The following is a 22,570-nucleotide window of genomic DNA, read 5'->3' on the forward strand; positions in this document are numbered from 1 at the left end:
TTATTTCTGATGGTGAGCCTCTGAATGAATGAGTCTCAACATCTGATTTATGAAGTCGAGATCGAGATCTGGAGGAGAGGGTGAGCGGAAGGAGCATTTTCGGGACAGAGGTGAACCGTCCTGAACTGGTTGACTCTCTCTCTCTCGATTTTGGAGTGAGAAGTATATTTCAAATTTAAATGTGCAGCAGAATTGATGGTGCTATGAGAAGGAGAGGAGGATGAGGATTGCAGTATTTGTCGGCCCAGATCCAAAATTTCCCCTATTGATCTCTCTCCTTCTGTTGTGCTGTGAAGAAGTCAATAGGCAAGTCAATGGACCAACAAGACCGAGGGGTTGCCAAACTGTTAGTTTCTTCTTCTTCGAGTCGCTTGGTGGGGTTCGGATTGGATGGAGAATGACACTATATGTCGTCCCCACCACCACCACTTCTTCTGTGCCTCTTGCCAAAAATGCTAATCAATTGCTGGAAAGCTGTGTATACAAGGCTTGGCTCCCCGCTGGCTCCATGCATACGAGCTTAACTAGGTGGACCCCTCCACATATAAATGGTGGTCTTCTTCCTTTTTATGATTTTCTTCATTATCTGTCTCTATTTTGTTATGCTTAAGATTTATAAACTAAACCACCCTCGACTCCATCCAGCCGGCAGAGAAGATGGCTTACTATAATCTCCCCGGTTTTGTATCTGGATTTTGGCCATAATAAATTCTTGTGTCATTCTCTCGCTCCGCTTTTATAAGCCTTTTACCAGGTTTCCCTCATACACAACCCTTCGCAGCAAAACGCATTTGCCCAATTGGTGAGACTCCAAAATGTGCCCTGCTACGTACATGTGTACCTCCCGATACGTACGTACGACTTGCACTTACTCCTCCATGTACATACACACACGGAGTAAGTGCAAAAAGTGAACGACGACACAATATAGCTTTGTGTATTCATGAAAATGCATTTGTAACAATGCACGAGGGAGTCCAAAATGCCAAAATCCATCCACTTCTTCGTCTCCTTGCAAGTTTTTGTTGTCTCCTCCTCGTATGCAGCAGCTCCACCAGACTTTTATTGTGTTGGTTATACTGCTGGGTCGAATAGCACGACACTTTTTCTTCTCTCTAAAGAAGAAAGTCAACTACTTGTTTTCCACCATTATGCATTATCCATCATAATAAACACGGCTATATCCTGTGCATGTATCGCCTCTCCGACGTATAGACACGTATTACAGCAACAATTGTGTGCTGGGGAAAAAATGTGAAAATTAATGTTCTTGGCGACACTCTAAAAATTTTCGTCTTCTTTTTCTTTACAGAACATTACCATATTTTTGTTGGGGACCTCAGCCCAGAGATAGAAACCCAGGCGCTGCGTGACGCGTTCGCAAATTTTGGAGAGATATCGTGAGTGCCAAAGAACAATTCTTTATCCACTTTTTTACATTATGAATGTTTCTCCTCGCTTGGAATGTTTTGACTTTCGCTTTGTGCGTCTTGTCCGAACGAGGAATGAGTAATGAACGTATAAGCAAAATCTTTATTACGTATTATTGCTGATGGTGACTATCGGGAGAGACGGGCGAAGGGGGAGGCTTGGCTGTGGTGCAGAGATAATATTGATTAATGAAGAATTAAACGGTGTCTCAAAATGTGTGTTTGTGTGGAGATAAAATCTCATGTAAAAAGCTTCGTGTTCTCACAATAGACAGCATCATCGTCACTCTGGCTTTGCAAAGTAAGTAGTTTGACTCTTGTGATTAAAATATGTGTGAAGATTGTGGTAGAATTTCACACAAGTGTCACCAACCGTGCGAGAGGGTGAAAGTTGATCTCGTCCTGAATTTCGTCACGCTGAATCCACCTACGAGCAGTTTTTGGGTATCGTACTTCATCCATCACTGCTTGCTGCTGCTATCTCATTGTTTGCATAATAATCGATACTAAATCATTCCAACGTACTTGAAAATGCGACCATCCTCGCACACTCACCTATCAACCTTGGACGGACCGAGAAAGACAGAGTCAAGAGGAGGAGTAAAAATTTGAGGTAATTTTGGCCTGAGGTTGGCAGGATTACGACACTGAGAATGTGGAGGATATGTAAAACTGAGGCCAGGAAGAATATTATTGGAGGGACTTTCTCTCCAACCAAGGATTGAAACTAGCCCTGAGCAATCGCTCTCTCTCTCTCTCGTATATGAGACGACTGGATGAGGAGCAGGCAGAGTAGGAGAGGAGAAGAAGGGTCGGAAAAAGGAGATCTGATTGTATGCTTCCTCGATGTTTTATTGAGGAAAAGGAGGGAGAGAAACAGCTTCAGCTTTACATCACATTACGTCTTCGGAGGGTATGTGCAGCCGCCGTATTGTTTTTTCTTCCGTCTCGCTATCCGCTATATATTGTGAAATTCGGGAGTCCGCAGCAGCACAACTTTTTTTCCGTCTTCTTCTTCTCAAATCTCGGATGTCCAATAAAATTTCCTTTTCGAGGCATCAAACCAGCGACTTGACTATATTTTTGATGTACTTCTCATGTACACACAGGAGCAGCCTTTCTCTTTTTACCTCGTTTCTCTCTCTCTCTCTCTCTCGTTCCTTGTTCTTGTATTTCCTTAATTTATCCTTAACCTCTGATGAGAGAGGAGGAAGAAGAAAGCGGCTGCTGCTCGTGCTTCTGGTTACTTCTTCGTCTTCCCTCTTTCTCTCCATCTACATAAACCCTTTCTCGCTCCTTTATTGATTTTAACAAAGATTTTGTCCACATTTTACTCCCGTCATTATAATCCCGTCCGTACAAGTGAGGTGGAAAGTCAGGCGATTCTTAGATTAACTCCTTCATTCTGCCTCAATTTCATGTCGTATTAATCGAATTTGCTCATGAGAGCGAAATGTATATGTAAACACGCCTGCGCGAGGGGGTTAGGGTCATCTGTACTTTTTTAAATGTGGTGGTGACGACTGGGGTGATGAATGGATGAGAAAGAGACGAAAAAATCCGTTTAATTGGCGACCAGACGAATGCACTCCATTTATTTTTCTGTTCACTCACTTATCGTTGATAAATCTGGGAAATATTGTGCAATTGTGCAACGTATTGATTCCCGTGAGGCTAATCCAAGGAGGAAACCAAATTTGCAAATGTTGGCAAAGTTGTTGCAATCTACTTGTGGAGGTTGATGAAAAGGAAAGTTAGGGGATTGGCTCTCTCAAGTCTGCTGTTTAAACTGCTCATGGAAATCACACTACTATTGTCGGGAAATCGAGGGAGAGAACTATAATGGTGGAACATTTCGCATTTCTCTTTTCTTGGTCTTACATTCCATGCCATGCCACCACCACCTTAAAAACCTTTCTCTCTTGCCTAAATTACTTTGCAAACTCGAGGCAGGCAGGTAGCCATAGCGGGTCGCGTCGGACGTATGTGTGTTGGGTTTGGTCTGTCGGTCGGTCGGTCGTACTTTCTCAATCTGACGTCAGGAATTTAATCCCGATCCGGAAAAGAACTGCATTTTAACAGGAAAAATGCTTTGGGTAATAATTTCCTGGGCAAGCATACTTGGCGGAACTGTTGTACTTTTCTTTCAAGTTATAGTCACCGTCATCATCATCATCATTACTTTGGTCCTGAATCGATTAATTGTTGGAATGGCCAATAAGAGCACTTACATTTACACTGCTCTCTCTCCTTCCTCCTCTCCCAGAATTTGTTTGTGCAGAGAGAGAGAGAGACTAATGTTTTTGTTTGGCAGCCCAATGGCGGACAACATTTAATTAAAGTTAGTGTTTCCCAAGGTTCATATACATGCATAGTTTCGCTTGATGCTTAAAAGTGTAATAATTAAAGGAGACGGGAGAGATTTTTGCTACCTTTTTTCCCTCCTCGCTTACGAGTACAAGTAGGAGTGAAACAGTGGCAGGACGACGAGTGCACAGTTCTTCTTCTGTGTTTGAAAGGAGCAGACTATTTGCCTCTAATTAATAATGAGATGTGTGTGCGAGCGAGGAGTGGATGGAAAGTGGAAAGAAATGCTGCTGTCGTTCGTTGCTGCTGCGCCGAGAATTTGTACGTCTTTGAAGTCGAGAAAGATTTAAGATTTGAATTTTCTATGCTGCTCTAATTTCACCCACCTTCCTCATTTGCTCTCCTCTCGGAAACCCGGCTACCTAATAACTTCTGCTTTCTCGAAGCCCCACCATGCTACACATTGTTCCGAGGAAACAACCCAGCGTATTGTTCACCTTCCAAGTACGTAACATATTTATGTATGTGCAGCGGCCGTGTGGAGGTGGTGGGTTAGTTTGTGTCGAGATTGGTCCCCTCCTTCCCCCCGTGCTGGAAAGTTGTAAAGGAACAACACAAAGTCGACGAGATGAAAGGAGTCGAGGACGTTTTCGTGGTGGTGGCAGTAGTCGAGTGGCAAATAGTTTCGGTCGAAGATGGGTTCACAATAAATGAGGAGTAATAAGAGACTCTTAATTAAGAGGAGTTTTAATGCAGTACTTGTTTAATCTCGGATCCGGCTCATGCGACCCTTTATAAATATCCTGCTCGTCGCATAGGGGACGACCGTGTCATGGCAAATTGTGCAAAATATTTAATTCCGGCTGTAAATCTTTTCACATCCATTTCTCTCTCTCTCTCTGGTCCTCTTAATATCCGCATGCTTCCTCTGCTAAAATAAATCACCGGCCCGCCCGGTCATTTAGTTTATGCACTTGAGTATTAAAATTTGTCGTCCCCTCCTCATTTTCATCTTCCTGCAGTTTGACGAGTTGTGGGTGCTGTTGCGACGAATGAGGACACCTCGTGTTAGGTAACCTCGTCATGAGTTAATTGCGTGCGAGAACTGTTCGGGCGTGAAAGTGAGTGAGCATTACGTAATAGGAATAACTGGGAAAATAATGCATAACAATAGGTAATGACTGAGTGGCACTGTTTGGCCAGTCTGTTTAGTCTCTTATCGCACAGAGACAAAGAGTCGATAGGGGTGCATTTGCTTTTCGACGAAATGTCTGGTCCCGTTACGTCATGGAGGTTGATGAATTGATTGGCGTTAATTAGCGAGAAAGTTGGAAACGTGTTGATTGATGCATGCAAAATTAAGTACTTGGAAATTTCCTAGCAGAAAGAAATTACGAGAGGAATTTTGCAATAAGAGTATTTTCTTTTTTGTGCATACGACGCAGATTCATGTATTTGGTACTTTATGTAAATCTAGTCAAATCCATCTCAACTCTTAATTATTTCTCCATTTGCACCCTAAAGCATAATATTTGATCGACGTGGTACAGTAATTACGTGCATAGGTCATTTCGTGGTCTCTTTTCTTACATAAAGTCACCCCGAATTGCAAAATTTTCACTTTATTATATTCTGCACTTTCCGCAAAACCTCCGTCCCTTGAATGTCGCAGATATACAGGTGAAGTTTGCAATCTTTTCTTTCCTCTCTCCTCTCACCACCAACCACGACCACGTATTTCGTAACTCCAACCAAACAGCTTTTACTTAGCCACACACATAAACAGGAGCAATTTAATGGTCGTTCGTACAGGGCGTCACCCATTTCCATTAAATGGGCTGTCATTTCATCAGCTTATTAATTTCTGAGGGAATTGATATCATGCAACAACATTAATCAATTTATTATCTGCCTGGTCCGCACTTTCTCCTTTAGACATCGCTCTCCCGTAAAACAACAATGCCTCCGCGGGATGTGGAGTTCAGCTCAGTTCATGCAACAGTCTATTACAATAGTGGCAGAGTAATTTTGATGAGAATTAATTCCTAGGTTTCGTTCCAGTGACGATAAACGTACAGATCTTTATTCGCTTTAGTAGCCTTATGTCATTATGTAATTCATTTTATTTCGAATTTGCATATCTATCTAACCAACTTTGTCTCAGTTTATGGCGATCCTACTTGTGCTCAATCCTCACGGGTCCATTACTCCGTAGTAATAATAATAAATCAATTATTCATCTCAACGTTACACGAGGAACATGCCAACCAAGTAAATATTAACGAAAATGTTGCATTTCCTGAAAATATCTACCTTACTTTGACAAAGAAATTATTTGTGTGTCCCATCGTCCACTAAAACTAAAGGTCTCGCCCATCAAAAAACAAAGGATCGCGACTAATAAAAATGCCTTCATAAATGTCTCGTATGACGATTCGTGCAAAATGTATGGGAGCAGGAATGCCGAACATGTAGTAGCAAAACTATATATATAAAAGTGTTGTTTTTTTCTGGAGAAATAATTATGGGTGGATAAAGTTCAACTGCTTACTCGGTATCTGGATGGATAAGTCGATGCCAACCAACCAACTGGAACTACCAGGAAGTCGGTAACATAATAGTTTGCGGAGAAGGATGCACGATACAGTTTGGCTCCTCGGCTAATCATGTTTAAATCATGAACGATCCGCATTATTCGAAAGCTGCGGATAATTTTCTTCTCTCTCGCATGTCACTAACAAGTTCTGTCTGTCAGCGTCCTTTGAGGATTGCTTGCATGAATTTTGCAGTAATACACAACAACAGAGCTCCTTCATTCTCCATACACACACACGCATCCTTCCTTCCTTCCTTCCTCCTGTGGATGCAATAATAATGAATAATACGAGGACAGGGTTTTATTCGGTGGTCTTCTACGCCCCATATGCTAATTCCGTCCCATCATCAGATCTCTCTCTCTCTCCTCTGCTGGGGGATTCGGCATTGTGCTCTCCAATAATTGGGGAAAAGTTTGCCGAGGCAATTAGTCTTAATCACTCCTTTAACCGGGCAGAGTTCAACTCAATGCTGCGACCGACTCTTGTTGTTGACGACGGGTTGATAATAGAGTCACCTCATCCTCATCTGCACCACCATCCCCACAATGCCGTTTACGTGCATGCATATGTACCACCCTTGCTGGAAGAAGGAGGAAAAGAGAAGAAAGTATTTCACATTTGGGAGTCTGCAGAGGAGCAAGTTTGGCAGAAATATAGGGGGAGAGAGGGAGTGAGAGCTTTGATGGTGCTGCTGGCTGGTGTGTTCTTATTATTCTACGTCGGCTGGCAGAGTGAAAGCAGACGTTTAAGAGGAGATGGATGCCTTTGAATAATTCTACAGCTTCTCCAACTCCAATTAGTCGTAACAGTGAAAGTGAATCCTCTCCGGACCGTATTTGTGCACGTATTGGCTTTAAAGAGAATATTACACTGGCGTTTAAACCTGCATTGGAGCGGACCGGAATTCTTCCTCATGTTCTCTCTCTCTCATCTCATCTCTGGTGTTTTGATCTACTGGGAAGGAAATGGAACAAGTAGCAGGGAAAATCGTGCTCTTGCAGCAGCATCGACTTTTTCACCATGCCTGGTTTTTGTGTGTTTGGTGTTGGGGCATCATCCACCCTTGTGCTTATCCTTAACTTGCGCCACGTGAAGGTCGAGGGTGCATGGTGGACAAGCCTTCAGTCAAGCGTGGCTGAGAGAGAGTCGGCCACCACAAGCCGGCGATGTCGGCGGTGGTGGTGGTGACAGGACGTGAATTGTTTTGGTCCTTGCTTCTTGTGTGACTACTTGGTTGTTGGTCGTCGGACTCACAGAGAAATCCATTAGGCGGAGAGTGGAGGAAATTCTCCAAGGCAATAAATGGAGTCAAAGGAACAGGAGGAGGGGTGACTACAACTCGTGGTGGTCATGTGTGGAGCGTGGATGTCTTTGGAGTCATATGCCATTTTCTTTACGTTGACGGGTCTCTTGCATTGCTTGGAAAGGCAAAAAGAAGCAAAAGAGCTGTCCGAGAGGGAATTGTGGGTACTCTGGGGACACGAAAACTCCTTGCCCTGCTTTTTACGAAAAGATCCAACAGAATAAAGTGGTATGGTGTGATGGTGGGTGGGTAACAGCAGCAGCAGCAGACGTACTTATATGTATACTTGTTGTGAGCACAGGCTGCTGAGCACATTGGGATAATCTCAAGAGATTCGGCAACTTGATATGCAATGCTGTGAGAACATAATGAAACGCGATATTATCTATAATTCATATATCAATCTCGAACCCCAAGAAGCCTGCAGCCGTGTTCTCTCTTCTTCTTCTTCCTCCTCCTCCTTTTTTATTAGCTACCTTCTGTACTTGCTTATTCTCGTTCCTTTGTTGCTCCTCCACTGCTGGAATTATTGTGCACATGCCCCTTCTCACAATTTCGCGTATGTATCCATTTCACTCATCTGCCCTCTGATCTCATCAGCATCGCAAACACTCCAACCAACCACCACCACCACCACCATCCACCCCCTCCAACCAACTTCTTCCGACTACTTTCTACTTCCTTATCTCCAAACACTTTCTCTCTCCAACTACTTAATCGCTCGTGTAATCAAAACTTGTCTTAATTAAATTCAGGGCCACTTTTTAAGGTTCAGATTTATCCTTTACATACAAATTCAAACCAGCAGAACAAGTCTCGAGTAAAACGGCATGCACACACATAAAACTACTTTTGTAGTACTTTGCGAGATTTCGCTTGATTTCGCATCGCATTGAGATTTCGCATCTCGAGCCAAGAAGATTAGGTTGATCGAAAAGAAAATGAGCCTACAATTAAACGTGGCTCATTCATGTAGTAATAAGATGTCCACTCGTCTCTCGTCTAATTCCGAGCAGTCAGTTTGCATGGGAAAGGAAACTGTCGATTAAGCGGGGAATGGGATTAAAAGGAAAAATGGGATGTGGAATTTTAGGTCTAAAATTGTCTCCTTGATTGTATTGCACGATATGTGGTGTAGTGGTCGCGAGGGGAATTACTCTCTCAGCCTTTATGATGTATTATGGCGAGTGGGATGTGGAGGAATATGTGTGTTATCGTGAATATATGTGCGGTTTGGTTGGTTGGCATATTGTATTGGCGAGGAGATTTGTGTCGTTGGAGGAGAGGATGCAATGCCTCTTGCGGAAAGTTGAATGAAATTTAGAAGCAATTTTTAGATTGAATTGTAGACCATCTATTCTCTCTCTCTTTGTTTTATCAGTTTACCCAACTACTAAGGACGAACATTCCATTCATGTCGCCTCGAATTAGTCTGGAATGAAAAATGTCAATTCCGTCGACTCTCTGGTAGAAGTTGTAGTGTCGTCTCTTTCCCGTTGCCCGTTCTTTCCCTCAGTCTTCTTGACTTGATTCCCTTACTCGCTCTTCTTCTGTCTCTTTTATGATAATAAGAAATCGGATACATGATGCCATTATCCATCTCTTGCGCGTTGCTCATCCAATTCTTCTTCCTCATTACTTATACTACACTTTCTTTTATTCTCTCTCCAGTCCATTTCCTGTTTTCTCCCAGCCAGCCTAACCTCACTCACTTTGCCATCATCCATACGGACACAGATAGCCGTCCTCCTCCTCCTCCTCCTTCGCAGATGGATAGATAAAACCAGAGCAGAGGAGAAGCTCATCATCCATCCATTCTTTACGTTCCGTTGGTGGTGATGCTTCTATACGGAGGCACTAACAAGTTAATTTTTATAGCTTGTCTGCAGTTGAACATATTTTGGGGAGGATGTAGTCTCAAAATTTAGTACGGTTTCCTAAAAAAAATATGAGAAAATTAATTCCCAAGTGAAGTCGGGGTATGTTGAGACAAGCATAATTTCAGCATATGCATAGATTACATACACACTGCGCTGTGAGGTGTATGCATAAATATGCAGGAATCCATGCTTTACATTTTGCTATGCTGCTAATAATAATGTAATTCATCTCTGAGGCAGCACAGCAGCATTCATATTTGCCTCGTATGAGATGAAAATGGAGGAAAAGTTATCTGCAATCGGAGATGGCAAGATATGCGAAGAACAACTTTTGTTTCTTGGCTCACTTATGAATGAATGAGACTGAGACTACAATCTCCCCGAGCTATCCTCCGCTTATCAAATCAAGTATACGTCTCTCTCTCTCTGCTACTCTCCATGCAAAGCAATCTGAAATTATCTTGTTGCATGCAGATACACTTTACGTACCTACCGTGAAATGAACAACTGAGTGGCTTAATCTCCTCGCCTGTGTGTATCCCACCCTAAGTCGTCAAGTAGGGAGAGAGAGACAGGCAGAGACGACATCAATTATGAAAATGTTTCCTTTTGTGCATCCTTGATGTTACTTATTACCGGGGAAGAAGAAGAAGGTTTTCGACTTTTGGTGTGGATATTACATGTCCCCAAGAACAAGTAGAATTGCTTCAGCTTTACGGTTCAGATTGATGGTGCAGGGTCAGGAGGAGGCTTTATTTTAGGGTTTTATGGGAGACTGATAGTCCGCGTGGTGGTGGAAGCAGGAGAAGATATTAACAAGGTCTCTCTGCTGTTTGGCTGGCTGGGACAGGAATCAAAGAGAGAAAGTTAGAGGTCATTTTCGCTATAGGCATGATACATGTGTAAATACATAGCAGCAGCACCTGAACGCTTTACCTGTGTCCTGCTTTGCTTCGTGTAATACTGAACTGAGAGAGGAGGACATTTGTCTGGTTGCATTAGTTGCACCGTGACAGTAGTCCTATTACTATTAACTAACCAGAGTGGCAGCAGGGAGGGAGGGGGTTGCTTGGTGGGTGGGACGGAATTGAATTGGTCCGACGGATGCTGCTTTGCTCTGCTCTTGTTGTGTGAGAGGCCTTAGTAGCAAAAGTGACGTGATTTTGTTGAACAGCTTCATTAATTTTACCTTCTTTGAGTGAATTTTGCAGAGACTGTAGGGTTGCAAGGTACATATTTTTTTCTTAGTTTTTTGTCATTGATTTTGGTCACCTCACATGATTAGAAATATTCCCAGTGAGAAGTTTGACGAGGTCTCCTTTGTCAAATCTGTAGGTATTAATTCTCTACACTGTAATTATTAATTCGCATATATTAACCAAGAAATTAAAGTTAAGTTGTACCACAAATAGAAACATTTATTTCTATCAGAGAATTTTTTGCGTTTCCCAGACGTGGTTATAACGTTATTAGTTTAAATCGCAGTATAAAGTTGGCAGGAATTTTAAAGAAAATATTGTAATTATAATTCTGACTATTGACTATTCCATAATAAATATCTGCAAGCTTTGTCATTCTTTTCAATACATTGCGACCAGTGTAAAAAAACAAAACAGCTCAAACTAGACAATAAAGCAACTAGTTACAGATTGACAAGAGCTTAAAAAAATATAGTATTATCAGCGCTGAAATTTGTTTCAAAGTAAACGACTCACCTTCATGTGCGCAGTTGCTTTTTATGCAAAACTGGTTTTAGCTTAAAACAACAAAAATTTCATTGAGATTCGGTGTATTAAAATGCTATAACATTCTTACATGATATTTCTGTGCATAACCTTTTCGACCTTAAATGAGGTTCAACATCCCTTTCACCATCGTTGGGGATGTCGCTAAAAGTTCTGTATGCATTTTTTCTCCCGTAATTTCTGTGTGATTCCTTCAAACAAAAGTTTCCGTGTGGGTGGTTTGGTTGCATCACTTTGTCAAAAAAATGTCTGAAAACAAAAAAGATAGGATAAACCCCAATATTTTTATCAATGCTTTCACCGTGATCTATTAGAATATGTCGGAAACCTATCCATTGCATTCTTGCGCCCTGCACGCGAAGCCAACCACTTTTGGATTATTTAATGGAAAATGTCGGTTCTGTTCTGTCCTTACCCCAGCGGTGACACTGTAAATATTCTGTTCCAAAAATCTTGCAAGAAACTTTGACCCTGCTTTCACCTTAGCTCTTGTGTGTGTAATGGCAGGTCACGTTGACAAATTTCTCCTGGAAGAATCTCAGTTATTAGTTATCAGTTTTAAATGTTGTGGAGAAGTGCTTTCCGCATTAAAATCCATGTTATTTAATTCGACTAACTGAAGTGAAAAACGAGATGATATGAAAACTGTGTGTAAATCTTTTTCTTTCTTTTTTTACATGACGGGGTCAATGCTTTTCTTTTTACTTGATGGGATATAGCGACTGTAGGGTGGTAAGTAGGGTGGCTATCACTCGCACCCTCTCTTTATTTTCCTCCCTTGCATATAACATTTATATATAATACCTGCTCTCAATACTACCAGGTAAGGGATCCGCAAACTCTGAAAAGTAAAGGTAATTACGTATTCTTAACTTGTTTTAAAAAATACTTTTTATTTTAACGAGATAAAGTTAAACAACTCTCACTCTTATTCCTCGCAGAAAAAAGTTAGCATTAAGTAAAATGTAATTGAATATGAAAGGCAGGGTGCACTAAGCTCGATTAAAATACATATGTCTACTCGTTTCTATGTAATTAGAGGGTGGCCAAGTTGCGAAAATGTTTTGCCCAGCTCAGCGACTGTAAAATTGGAGTTATCAATCATCCCGGAAGAGTTTTCTGCTAGAAACAACTCATGACGATTCGCTATGGAGAATGGCGTCCACCTGTCGATTTAACTACTTAACATGCATGCCCCTGACAATTTATTCTTGTTGATTATTGCTTCCGGTTGGGGGAAATTGTGACTCCGGAAGTTGAAAATGTTGTGGTTTTGCTTTACGGACGTGTAATCTTCCTCTGATTGTGCCAAAGTTTGACTGTAAATCCTTCATCTCAATGAATTTAGAGTCCCTTTGTTTCAAATTGTTCTTTGAAATCGTCAAGATGACTCAAGTCCTTCGTGACACTTCAGCCAGACATATTATCACTCCACAATACTGCATAAGAGTTCTTCGTTAACCTGCGATAAAATTATTACGTCTACGCCCATCGGATTTGTGAAGAAACTAACTCAGCTCCATGCTTCTAGCAATTGGCTTCTCAAATCAAAATAAAATTTGTAATCTAATCTCATTCAAAGTTTTAAACATTTTCCCACCTCAAGTTCTTCCCTTCAAAATTTTTTGTACAGTTTTTATGCAACTTATGCATTTCATTCAATAGCTTGGAAGGATGCACGTGTTTATATCTTCTCGATTTCAGAGTAGGAAGTAATGCCGATATTTGTTAGAGAGACTTGTTTTAGAGAATTTCTAAGCTTTCATGTTAAATGTTTATGCAGTAACAAAAAACAAAAAAGTCGCAATTTCCTCCTCCCCTATTGACGGGGGCGGGTGGATACACTCACAACTAGTTAATTAACAAAGCTTTACAACAAATCCGTGTTGTTTTCCATTCGATCTGGAGTGAGTCGATGGAGGAGAGGCGACCATGTAAAGTGAGGAAAAGAGTGAGAGCTGCATCAAAAAAAGAACTATTGCGTAAAAAAATAGGGCAACGGTAGGTTTGCGAATACCGACAGAGCACTGACTAACCGACACCTTGGTCACTGCTCTGTTTAAAATTGTATTATAATAGTTTTTTACTTTTTCCTAAAGGATACGGCTTCGTGTCGTTCGTCAAGAAGACGGTAAGTGTCGGAGCGCTTCTTCTTTTTGTCTTTATTATTATCTCTACTTTCTAAATACTTACTACTACCGCATTCTACTTCTTCTACTACCATATTGTCACCAGTACAGTTTTCCATCTCTTTGCCATTTCAACTATTTTCTACTCTTATACTACCATCTCTATTATACTCTTTAGAGCCATTTGCACTACTTTTCTCTTTTTACAAGTTTTGAAAGTGTGGTCCTTATATACAGTCTGTCTTTTCTATTTGTGTGTGTCTGCCTACCACGCCGGGTTCTCATTCACCTCCTCATTTTTAACTACCATACAGGAGGCTGAATCCGCCATCACCGCCATGAACGGACAGTGGCTTGGGAACCGGAGCATCCGAACCAACTGGGCGACGAGAAAGCCACCTCCACCAAAAGCTGAAGGTAAGCTTGACACTTTTTTTCCTCTCTCTCTCTCCTTGCCCATTGTTGGCATCAACTAGTGTGTCGTGTTGTCAAGTAGTAAGTAGTAATATCTGCTGGGTAATAAATGGAAGAGGAAGTGAGTGTGGTGGTGGCCATGTCGTAATGATACGCCACATCACCTTTTGAATAGACAGGAGGAGGAGGAAGGAGAGAAAGGTCCACCAAGGTCCACCAGGAGGAGAAGAAGTGGGTGCAGAGGAATGGGAAGAGAGTGGAACAAGTTAAATCAATGGACGCATTGTCTGCCTTCTCTTTGTTGAGCTGTTATAAATCAGGAGCACAACGACAGGCATTTCATGGCCCGGCATATCCTTTAAGTGCGATATTCTGTTCGCCAGACTACATCCTCCTCCACCTCGTCGTCCTTTGGAGAAAGTTTGCCTCCACAGAGTCCACCATCGCCCATTCGCTGTTTATGTGTGCAACAGCAAAATCATGCATGTCTGAGATAATACGTACGTACGAAGGAAGCAGGGCGCTGAGAGAGAACGCTCCTTGCAACACAATTCATTTTTAGAAACACGCAAACACGTCCAATCAATGAGAACAGTAAAAGAGTCGAGTCCGAGAAAAGCATGAAAAACCAAGGCTGTTGCTGGCACAAGACCCAAATTGGTCGGTTGGTGGGCCTGATTTATCCCGACTCCTGAGTATGCACCAACTACACACTTTCCATATTAATAAGCCCCGTCAGCTCAATTAAATGCAATCTTGCCCCTTGGACTCTAATCACTCGGATCTCACTCCAACATTAACACGACTTGTGTATTAAGACTTTTCTCTCAGACCGGTCTTGCATTTCAATTCCGTACTCCATGCCGATTTTACATAATATTCCCTCTCTCTCTCTCCTACTTTCCCCCTCACAACACTCACTTGCATAACAGCCAGACTTGCTCTACGACTCTACGACTCTACGTACGTATCTGCTAACTTCCGCCCCTTGCAAATGTCAATTTCACTCCAACAACATGCCCTCACTCGACAAATTCTTTTTGTCCTCCTCCACATTAAAATGTCGGGAATGCTCCCTCCTCATTATCAAGTTTGCGTTTGAAATATTCAGTATCGAAGAGTCGTGGGGCATCTTAATTTAAATTTGGCAATCTTCGAAAAGCATCAACTCTTCCAATTGTTCACGATGGGCTGCCGTGTCGTGTGGAATAATATTTACTTGTTTCTCCTGCATCCGGTCGGTCAGTCGTGTTGATGATGTGAATTGGTTGTGTCGTTGTGTGCATACTTACCACCACGACCACTTTTCCTCTGACTACTGAGGAGACGGGCGGATGTAGGGAAATGTTGCCGCATAGCCGTCCATGATTACTTCTTGACACTTTCTCTCTCTTTCTCCGTACGAGGAGTTGACTTTGCCAAGGATGAATTATTCATTTGTTTCACATGGTTCCACTTTTGGATTCTCTACATGTCCCAGCCAACTGCTTTTTATTCTCTCTCACTTCTTCCCTTGTTTGAATCTTTTAACACCAGGCATACATAGTTACACATACACATCAGTCCTCATCTCACACAACAAGCATGTGCAATTCCTCCTCATTCATGTTAACATGATGGACAGGGAGGAATCTGTCCTAATAATAGTGTCCTACCCTTCAATTTACACTGCCCCACTTTCTCCCCATCCATTTGTCCGTCACCAATTTCAATTTCGCTGACAATTTCAGGGTGGGTGTGTCTATCCGACTGAGGTCTGACTCGGATTGGGAGATTTGTGAGGAGTCGAGAAGTAAGATGTTGTAGTGGTGTTGGTGGGATCAGCAGTGCCCATTGTACCAGCACCACCGCTAGTACAATAAATATATCTTCAAGAGTAGGAGTGGATGCCACCACTTTCACCCACTTCCAATGAAGAATGAGCTGATTCAACCAAATTTGTATTGAGTGCGTGTTTATGTGGAATGCATATAGTATGAAACTGGAAATTGTGAAACTTGTCTCTCCCTCTTTTCCTCGCTCTTTCTCTCTCTCTCTTCAGACGATGATAAATGACTCGACAGTTTTTCAGTATAAAATATGCACCAAAAACTTGTAGAGACTGTATTACCAACAAACTAACACAAGTATAAGTCGTCTCGCAGCAAGTGTATTTTTTTAGTTTAGCTGCTGATGGCAGAAGGAGAATGCAGAAGCAAGAATTGATGTTAAATTTTCCTCGTGGATTTTTTGCGCATATTTCGTGGTCTTTTTTTTACTGCAAAGTATTCATCCGTTTGATGAAAGCAGTCAGAGTTTGTTATGCAATAACGAGATGAAGGCTGCGGCATGGGCGATTTTTGACGCAATTTCTCCAATGCAGTCGAAAACATTGGGTTAGAATTATCCTAAAATGGATCGGAAAATTGAGCAACGAAATCCGAGTAGTAAATAAATTTCTGTAAATTTCGCCCCAACGCACACTGGGCACAAACAGTGAAAATGTGGCCACGAGCAATCTTAAATTATCCAGCCGAATCCAGTCCAGTGAGATATCATAAAAAATCTAGATTAAAGCGAGAAAGAATTAGCTGCTATATGCAATCTGCTCCAGACATAGAAATTAAAGGTCAAAGTTTTAGCGTGTTTTTATTTAGGTAAATAACACGTTATTTTTACTTATCAAATTTTTGAAAATTTAATTTTTGATGCACCTTAGAAAATAGCTAAACCTTTTTTAGGTTAAATTTCTCGGCCTGGAGCAGGTTATAGCAGTTAATCCTTTCTTTGTTAGAGACTGGAATTTTTACTTGATTTTTTAAGAAATCTCACTAGACTGGATTTGGCGGAATGTAAGGATTGGCCACATTTTGATCGCTTGGACCCAGCGTGCAACATTAAATTAGGCGAGTTGGCATTCATTCCCGAAATGGTCATCGGTTTATTTTGGTGGGAGGTGTGGTGTACGTAAATATGTATGTATTCCACAGATTGGTATCCCCTGCATGCTGTCACAATTGCGTAATAAATATATTTATTTACATGCCCGGATGCATCCCGGTCCAACAACTGTCATGTTGCTGTCAGTGAGCTTGATTTAGATTGTTCGTAGCGATTTTCTAGAACGCCCCATGAAAATCCTGCCACGAAGCCAATATCGAAGACAGATTTGAGTGAAATTGAAGTTGACATCTGATTGGAGAAAGCCTTCTGCACGGAGGTGATAGCTAAGCTGGGAAGTATTATTGGGAGTAGTGTCACTACTACTCCCGGCAAAGAGAGGAATAAGTGGATAGATGGATAGACGAGAGGGAAGGAGGCGGAGGGGATGAGAAATCTAGGTGAAAATGAAGAACTGGTCATGAGGAGGAAGAAACGATGACTGCTTTCCCCAGAAATTTGGTCCCACACACTTCTTCGCTTGTCGACTCGACGTGAAATATACATTGCTTATTATTGTGGCTGAATTTGAGACGGAGAAAGTGTGAATGATACAGACACCACCAACCCAGCCATTCAGGCCTCATCTCTTTCCCTCTCGCCCTCCCCGTATTGCTGGGTTTTGGTCTGGAGCAGGAAGTAAAACGTCATGGAACAGAAGAGGAAGAAGTTGGTGGAGGAAAAGCCGCGTTTCCATTTACATTCCAAGAAGATTCGTAATCGGATTGTGGGCCTAAGTCGGTGGAAGAAGAAGGGTGACATTTTCCAAGTCGCTTAAAATACTCAAAATTTATTTATAAGCTTAGTCAGGCAATATACACTCGTCTCTCTCACACGACACACACTGCTCTGCACAGGATGCAGCACTGATTAGTTTGTGCGTGGATAGAATCAACCCATTCAACGGGATAGAATTAATTCTCCGCCATTTTGCTGATTGCTACTCCTGTAAAATGCTAATTGCTTCTGATTATGTCCCATTGCCAAGGGAGAAAGGGTGATGAGGTGGCTGTGATTTACAACTCAACGCTCGATCCTATTGCTTCCGAAAGATCCAAAGCTCAAGGTTTGCTACGATTCGATGATGATGCTGATGTAACAACGTAGCAGTTTGTCTACATGTTGAAATTTCATTGAAATTCATATCGTTGTGTAATGACTCGTCGCCGCCGCCGTCGTCGTCCTTTTGCTATAATTTACTACCTGGTAATAGTAGTGTGGTGGTAGTACTGATAATATTAAATCGTGATGTTGAGGGCTTATTATCTATTAGTCACCCATATACCCCATCCCATTTCGTTAGATGACATCCCATAATCTGCCGAACCCCAACAAATCCCGTCTTTACCTTTGTGCACGCTTATTAGATTTTTCAATACAGATTACATTCGTGTCGGGGATGTTGCAACCTTTCTCAATTGTCTTGGTCTCTCGTTTCACTAGGAGACGGGAAGGTGTGGTAGTTGTCGTTGGATGTGGGGAAAGGACAGGTGTGGACAAATTGGGATGCAGGCGAGAAAGTTATCAATCTTTATGTAGGTGCATTGTGGGGGCATTAAAAGTTTGGTTGGGTTAAAGTTGGTGGGGTATTTTTATAGCTGACGGGAGAGAGGAGTTGGGAAGTGGTAATTGGAAAGAAAAGGCCCAGTGGAGTGTCGCCGTGAGTAGCTCTTGTAAAGGGATGATTTTGTTGGAGGTGATGATGGTACTCTAAGGAACAGCGTTACTCTCGTAGTCTTGCTACTTCTTCGTAGCCCACCAACCTAAACCATGAAGTGGAACAATATTTCAACAATAAATTGCACATGACATTGTGTTTGCGTGGATCTGGCCATTTGCTATACTTTCAAGTAACGAATTTCCGCTCGCACCAAAATCGATACAACTCGGCTTGACTTTTTGGCTATTCAAATGCAGATTTGTCTTCCCATTTCCCTCCTCCTCCCCCTCCTCACGGACCCCACTAGACTACTTTCCTCCTCTTTTTTAGCCATGTTTGTGTCTTGTCGTCTGAGAAGATGGGGTGGGTTGTTATCGCAGTGGCGTTATTTACCCTCGGGGAGTCAGAGTTCAAGGATAAATTAGCATAGTAGGTACAGTTATCAACTCACCTTCCCTGCTTCGGATCGATGTCTTCGTTTACGTACTTTGCTTGTTGTTTGGAGGTAATGGCGTAACAGGGAAAAAGTGCACGTGCGGTGGGTCACATTAGACTCCAATTATCCGTAATGATAGCTTTGTTTCCGCCAGGCAGACAGGTCAACAGGGACTCAACTAAGCAGAAAGAAAGAACGTACGCCGTGTGTTGTGGTATACCCAAGGCAGACGGGTAATAAGATGTTGTGTTGTTGCATTAGGATGAGTATTATGATTATTATTATTATTATTCAGTCCTGCAATCCTTGGTTTATGTTTCAGGAGGAAATTCAAAGCAATTAACGTTTGACGAGGTCTACAACCAGTCCAGCCCTACCAACTGCACCGTCTACTGTGGAGGAATCACCAACGGCTTATCTGAAGAGTTGATGCAAAAAACATTCGCTCCATTCGGTCAGATTCAAGAGATCAGAGTGTTCAAGGATAAAGGCTATGCCTTCATCAGGTATGCAGACCACTCACACATCAGCCCTTACATCACACATAGTATATCAGTTACATACTCCTCACCAATTATTGTGTTGCCCAACAACCCAACCATCGTATCATTCATCCTTCTCATCTGATCTGAATCCTTAAATATCTCACACTTTCTCATGTCTGGTGTATGTACTTTCTCCAGATTTGGTACCAAGGAGTCCGCCACTCACGCTATTGTTGCCGTACACAACACCGAGATAAACGGACAAACTGTGAAATGTTCATGGGGAAAGGAAGCTGGAGATCCGGCCAATGTATCCAACCAAGTTTCAAACGTAATTTGTCTCAAAATATCCTCATGTTCTTCACTTGTTAGAAATGTGTTCAGTCAAGGCATCTATCTTTCCAGTTTGGGTACGGATCCATTGCTGCGGCTGGAGCGTCGCAATATCCATACGCGTACGGCCAGCAGATGGGGTACTGGTATCCGCAGGGATATCCGGCTGCTGCACAAATGCAAAATCAGTTTCTGCAGGGAATGCAAGGCTACTCCACGTATGGAAACTTTGGCTACCAGCAAGGGGCTTACATGGGGTGAGTTTAAATTAAAAGATAACTTTTAATTTTCTGTCACCACTGAACTAATTCTCGTCTTTTCACTTGTCCAGAAACGTTGGCGGCATGCAAGGCGTCACCTCTTGGGGCCAAGGCTTGGGCTGTGGGTCGGCCGCCACACCACAAATGACAGGAGCTCAGAATGCTGCAGCCACGGCAGCAGTCTTACAACAGCCGAACGCCGGTGGTCCATTGATGGCAGCTGCTGCGGCCTACCCCATGCAGCAATTTCAAGTATGAATAAATTTCAAGATGAAGACGTCACCACATACAAATCTCCTTTGTTCTCCTCACGACAATCCTTATGTCCTCGATGATGATCGTGTACGTTCGCTGAGACAGCGAGTTGCTTCGCAGTCGTTTTCTATTTGTTTTCCACACCAAAATTTGTTGTGTGTAAAAAGAAAAAAAACTTTTCACCGTGAGAGACGATGATGATGTCCTCGTCGCGTCTCTAGTTTTATATTTATATTTATAAAAAACCAACAAAGGGTTGCTCATTTCGAAATTTGTGATGAGTCAGTTTTCTATGTATTAAAAAATGTCTACTAAAAAAATACTTATGTGTTTTAATAACAATAGAATTTAGTTTTAATTTAGTTAATTGTCACCAGGAGTCATTTTAATGTGTTAGAAAAATTTCAGTGGACGAAATGTAAAAAATCTGAAAAATCCTATGAACTATTAAATCTTTTCGTTTACAATTTCCAATTATTTTTTAACACCTTCTTATCCTGATATAGAAAATGTTACACTCATCTTCAGTTGTGCAGTTTCCGTTGAACGGCGAAGCTGACAAACACAAAAACGATATGGACTATAGACTATAGCATGTGAATGATGGTTATGTGTGAATAAAATGAGTCGTCGTCGTGAAATGTAACCCTGTGTTGTCTGTAAATTACCAGAAATAGAAATGGTGCCGGACGACAAGCGATAAACTTTAGTAAACATTAATTAGATTAAATTACACGACTTATTGGTTTACAACAATTTCTGACTTTATTGTCCAAATTGATTATTATTAGGTGTCATCTTTTCGTATTATTGCACATCAAGTTAGTTATCAATAAGTCATGTTTGTCCCATGCATCCCCATAGTAAGCAATATATACATATTCTGATATAGTTTGCAAATTTGAATTTAAATCGAAATGAGCGAATTGGCAAAATGTAGTATGTAGTACACATATTTGATGATAGTACCTGTAAAAAAACTTAGCATCTTACTTAAAACTGTCTAAAATTAATTTATGATTTCATTTTATTTATGGATTTGACAACTTTTTTCCTGTTTCGACGCCAAAAACATGTGAAAGACAGTCCACCACACAATTAATTTGATTGAGGTTAAGACAAAAGAGTTAAAATGAGGTGAATCAAGTAATTAAGATAAATCTAATTGGTCCCTCCCGCAGATTATATTAGAATGTATGTATCCCCGTGATTGTTTATCGTCTAAAGATATAGAAATGTATGTAAACTGTTGCCTCTTGTGACCATGATAACGATATATGAACCTGTTGTGCGGAAGAATAAATGGAGAAATAAGTTGTTACATATAATACAAAATTGTGGAACAAGAACAGGAAAACTTGTGTCAGCAAAAACATAAATATACAGCAGTCCTATTATTATAATAGGAGTACTAAATATGTCGAGATGAAAAAAACCCGTAGGTTATAATCTAAGCATCTTTTAATCCAGAGTATGTATTATTAAAAAATAGAGAGAAATTGCTACTTTAAGATGGAAAGTTGTCGACAAATTGGTCACAATTCAATACTGCAATCATACATAAGATCAGCCAGAATGAAATTATTATGTACTGGGGTGGGTGGATGGTTCGAAGCAAATCGGTTGTTCCCTGGTATGCAATCAAAAATCAAATAGGATAAGTGCATGTATTTATATTAGTTAGAGGATAAAATGAGAAATAAATAATTATACTAAACTAAACGAATAAGTGCTTAACATTACACATGTCCACAAAAATAGTGGTGAATGATGATAAGATGTCTATTTAAGTACTAATCATAAGTGGGTAAGACGCCTTCTTGAGCTATAACTCATAGCTGGAGAGAGCACCTAACATTATTGTAATAAATTATTAAAAACTTGCTACCAAACATGGGTGTAAACATGTAAAATCAATTGTAAGGTATGTACAGATACGGTTACAGATAATTTAAACAAGTGCAGCTGAGAATGGTTTTTATGAATATATTGATGGCTGTAAGTGTGCATTGATAAAACGACTCGTTTAAGTCAAATATGAAATATGAAACGAGAAATAAATTTGTTGGAAATAAATGATGGGCAAAAATGTGTTGTTTTCGTGAATTTATCATAACAATAATGTTGATTGATTGAGGCTTTTATTAACGGATCGTAGAGCATCAGCGCACGAACCGATTTTCAGCCATGGAGACCAGACGACATAATGGAATATAATTTTGAAACTACATAAATAAACTGGTCAATAATAATCACAGAATTGTATATTGTTGATAATATTTTTGTTTTTGACTTTCACCCTGGCAGAAGTAGGTACACAATGTACATTATTGTACATGTAATACGCATTACAGCGACCTTGTAACTATAAGGAATGTGTAATATAATTCTATACATCATCTTTTCATAAAATTTAA

General features: G+C 41.1%; 1 protein-coding gene across 2 annotated transcripts in view; it reads left to right on the plus strand.

Annotated features, from left to right (window-relative positions):
- Positions 1–22,232, plus strand: part of LOC110858008 (nucleolysin TIA-1) — a 53,691-nt gene extending 31,459 nt beyond the window's left edge. For both annotated transcript variants that reach the window (XM_022106634.2, XM_022106633.2), the window contains 9 exons: positions 1,313–1,400; positions 11,982–11,994; positions 12,086–12,116; positions 13,362–13,393; positions 13,706–13,808; positions 19,143–19,326; positions 19,504–19,636; positions 19,711–19,895; positions 19,970–22,232. In XM_022106634.2, coding sequence (XP_021962326.1) covers positions 1,313–1,400; positions 11,982–11,994; positions 12,086–12,116; positions 13,362–13,393; positions 13,706–13,808; positions 19,143–19,326; positions 19,504–19,636; positions 19,711–19,895; positions 19,970–20,156 — 956 coding nt within the window. In that variant the 3' untranslated portion in view covers positions 20,157–22,232. The remainder of the gene's footprint in view (positions 1–1,312; positions 1,401–11,981; positions 11,995–12,085; positions 12,117–13,361; positions 13,394–13,705; positions 13,809–19,142; positions 19,327–19,503; positions 19,637–19,710; positions 19,896–19,969) is intronic.
- Positions 22,233–22,570: the final 338 nt, after the last annotated feature.

The sequence above is a fragment of the Folsomia candida genome, unplaced genomic scaffold, assembly GCF_002217175.1.
Source record: "Folsomia candida strain VU population unplaced genomic scaffold, ASM221717v1 Fcan01_Sc020, whole genome shotgun sequence".
NCBI lineage: Eukaryota > Metazoa > Arthropoda > Collembola > Entomobryomorpha > Isotomidae > Folsomia > Folsomia candida.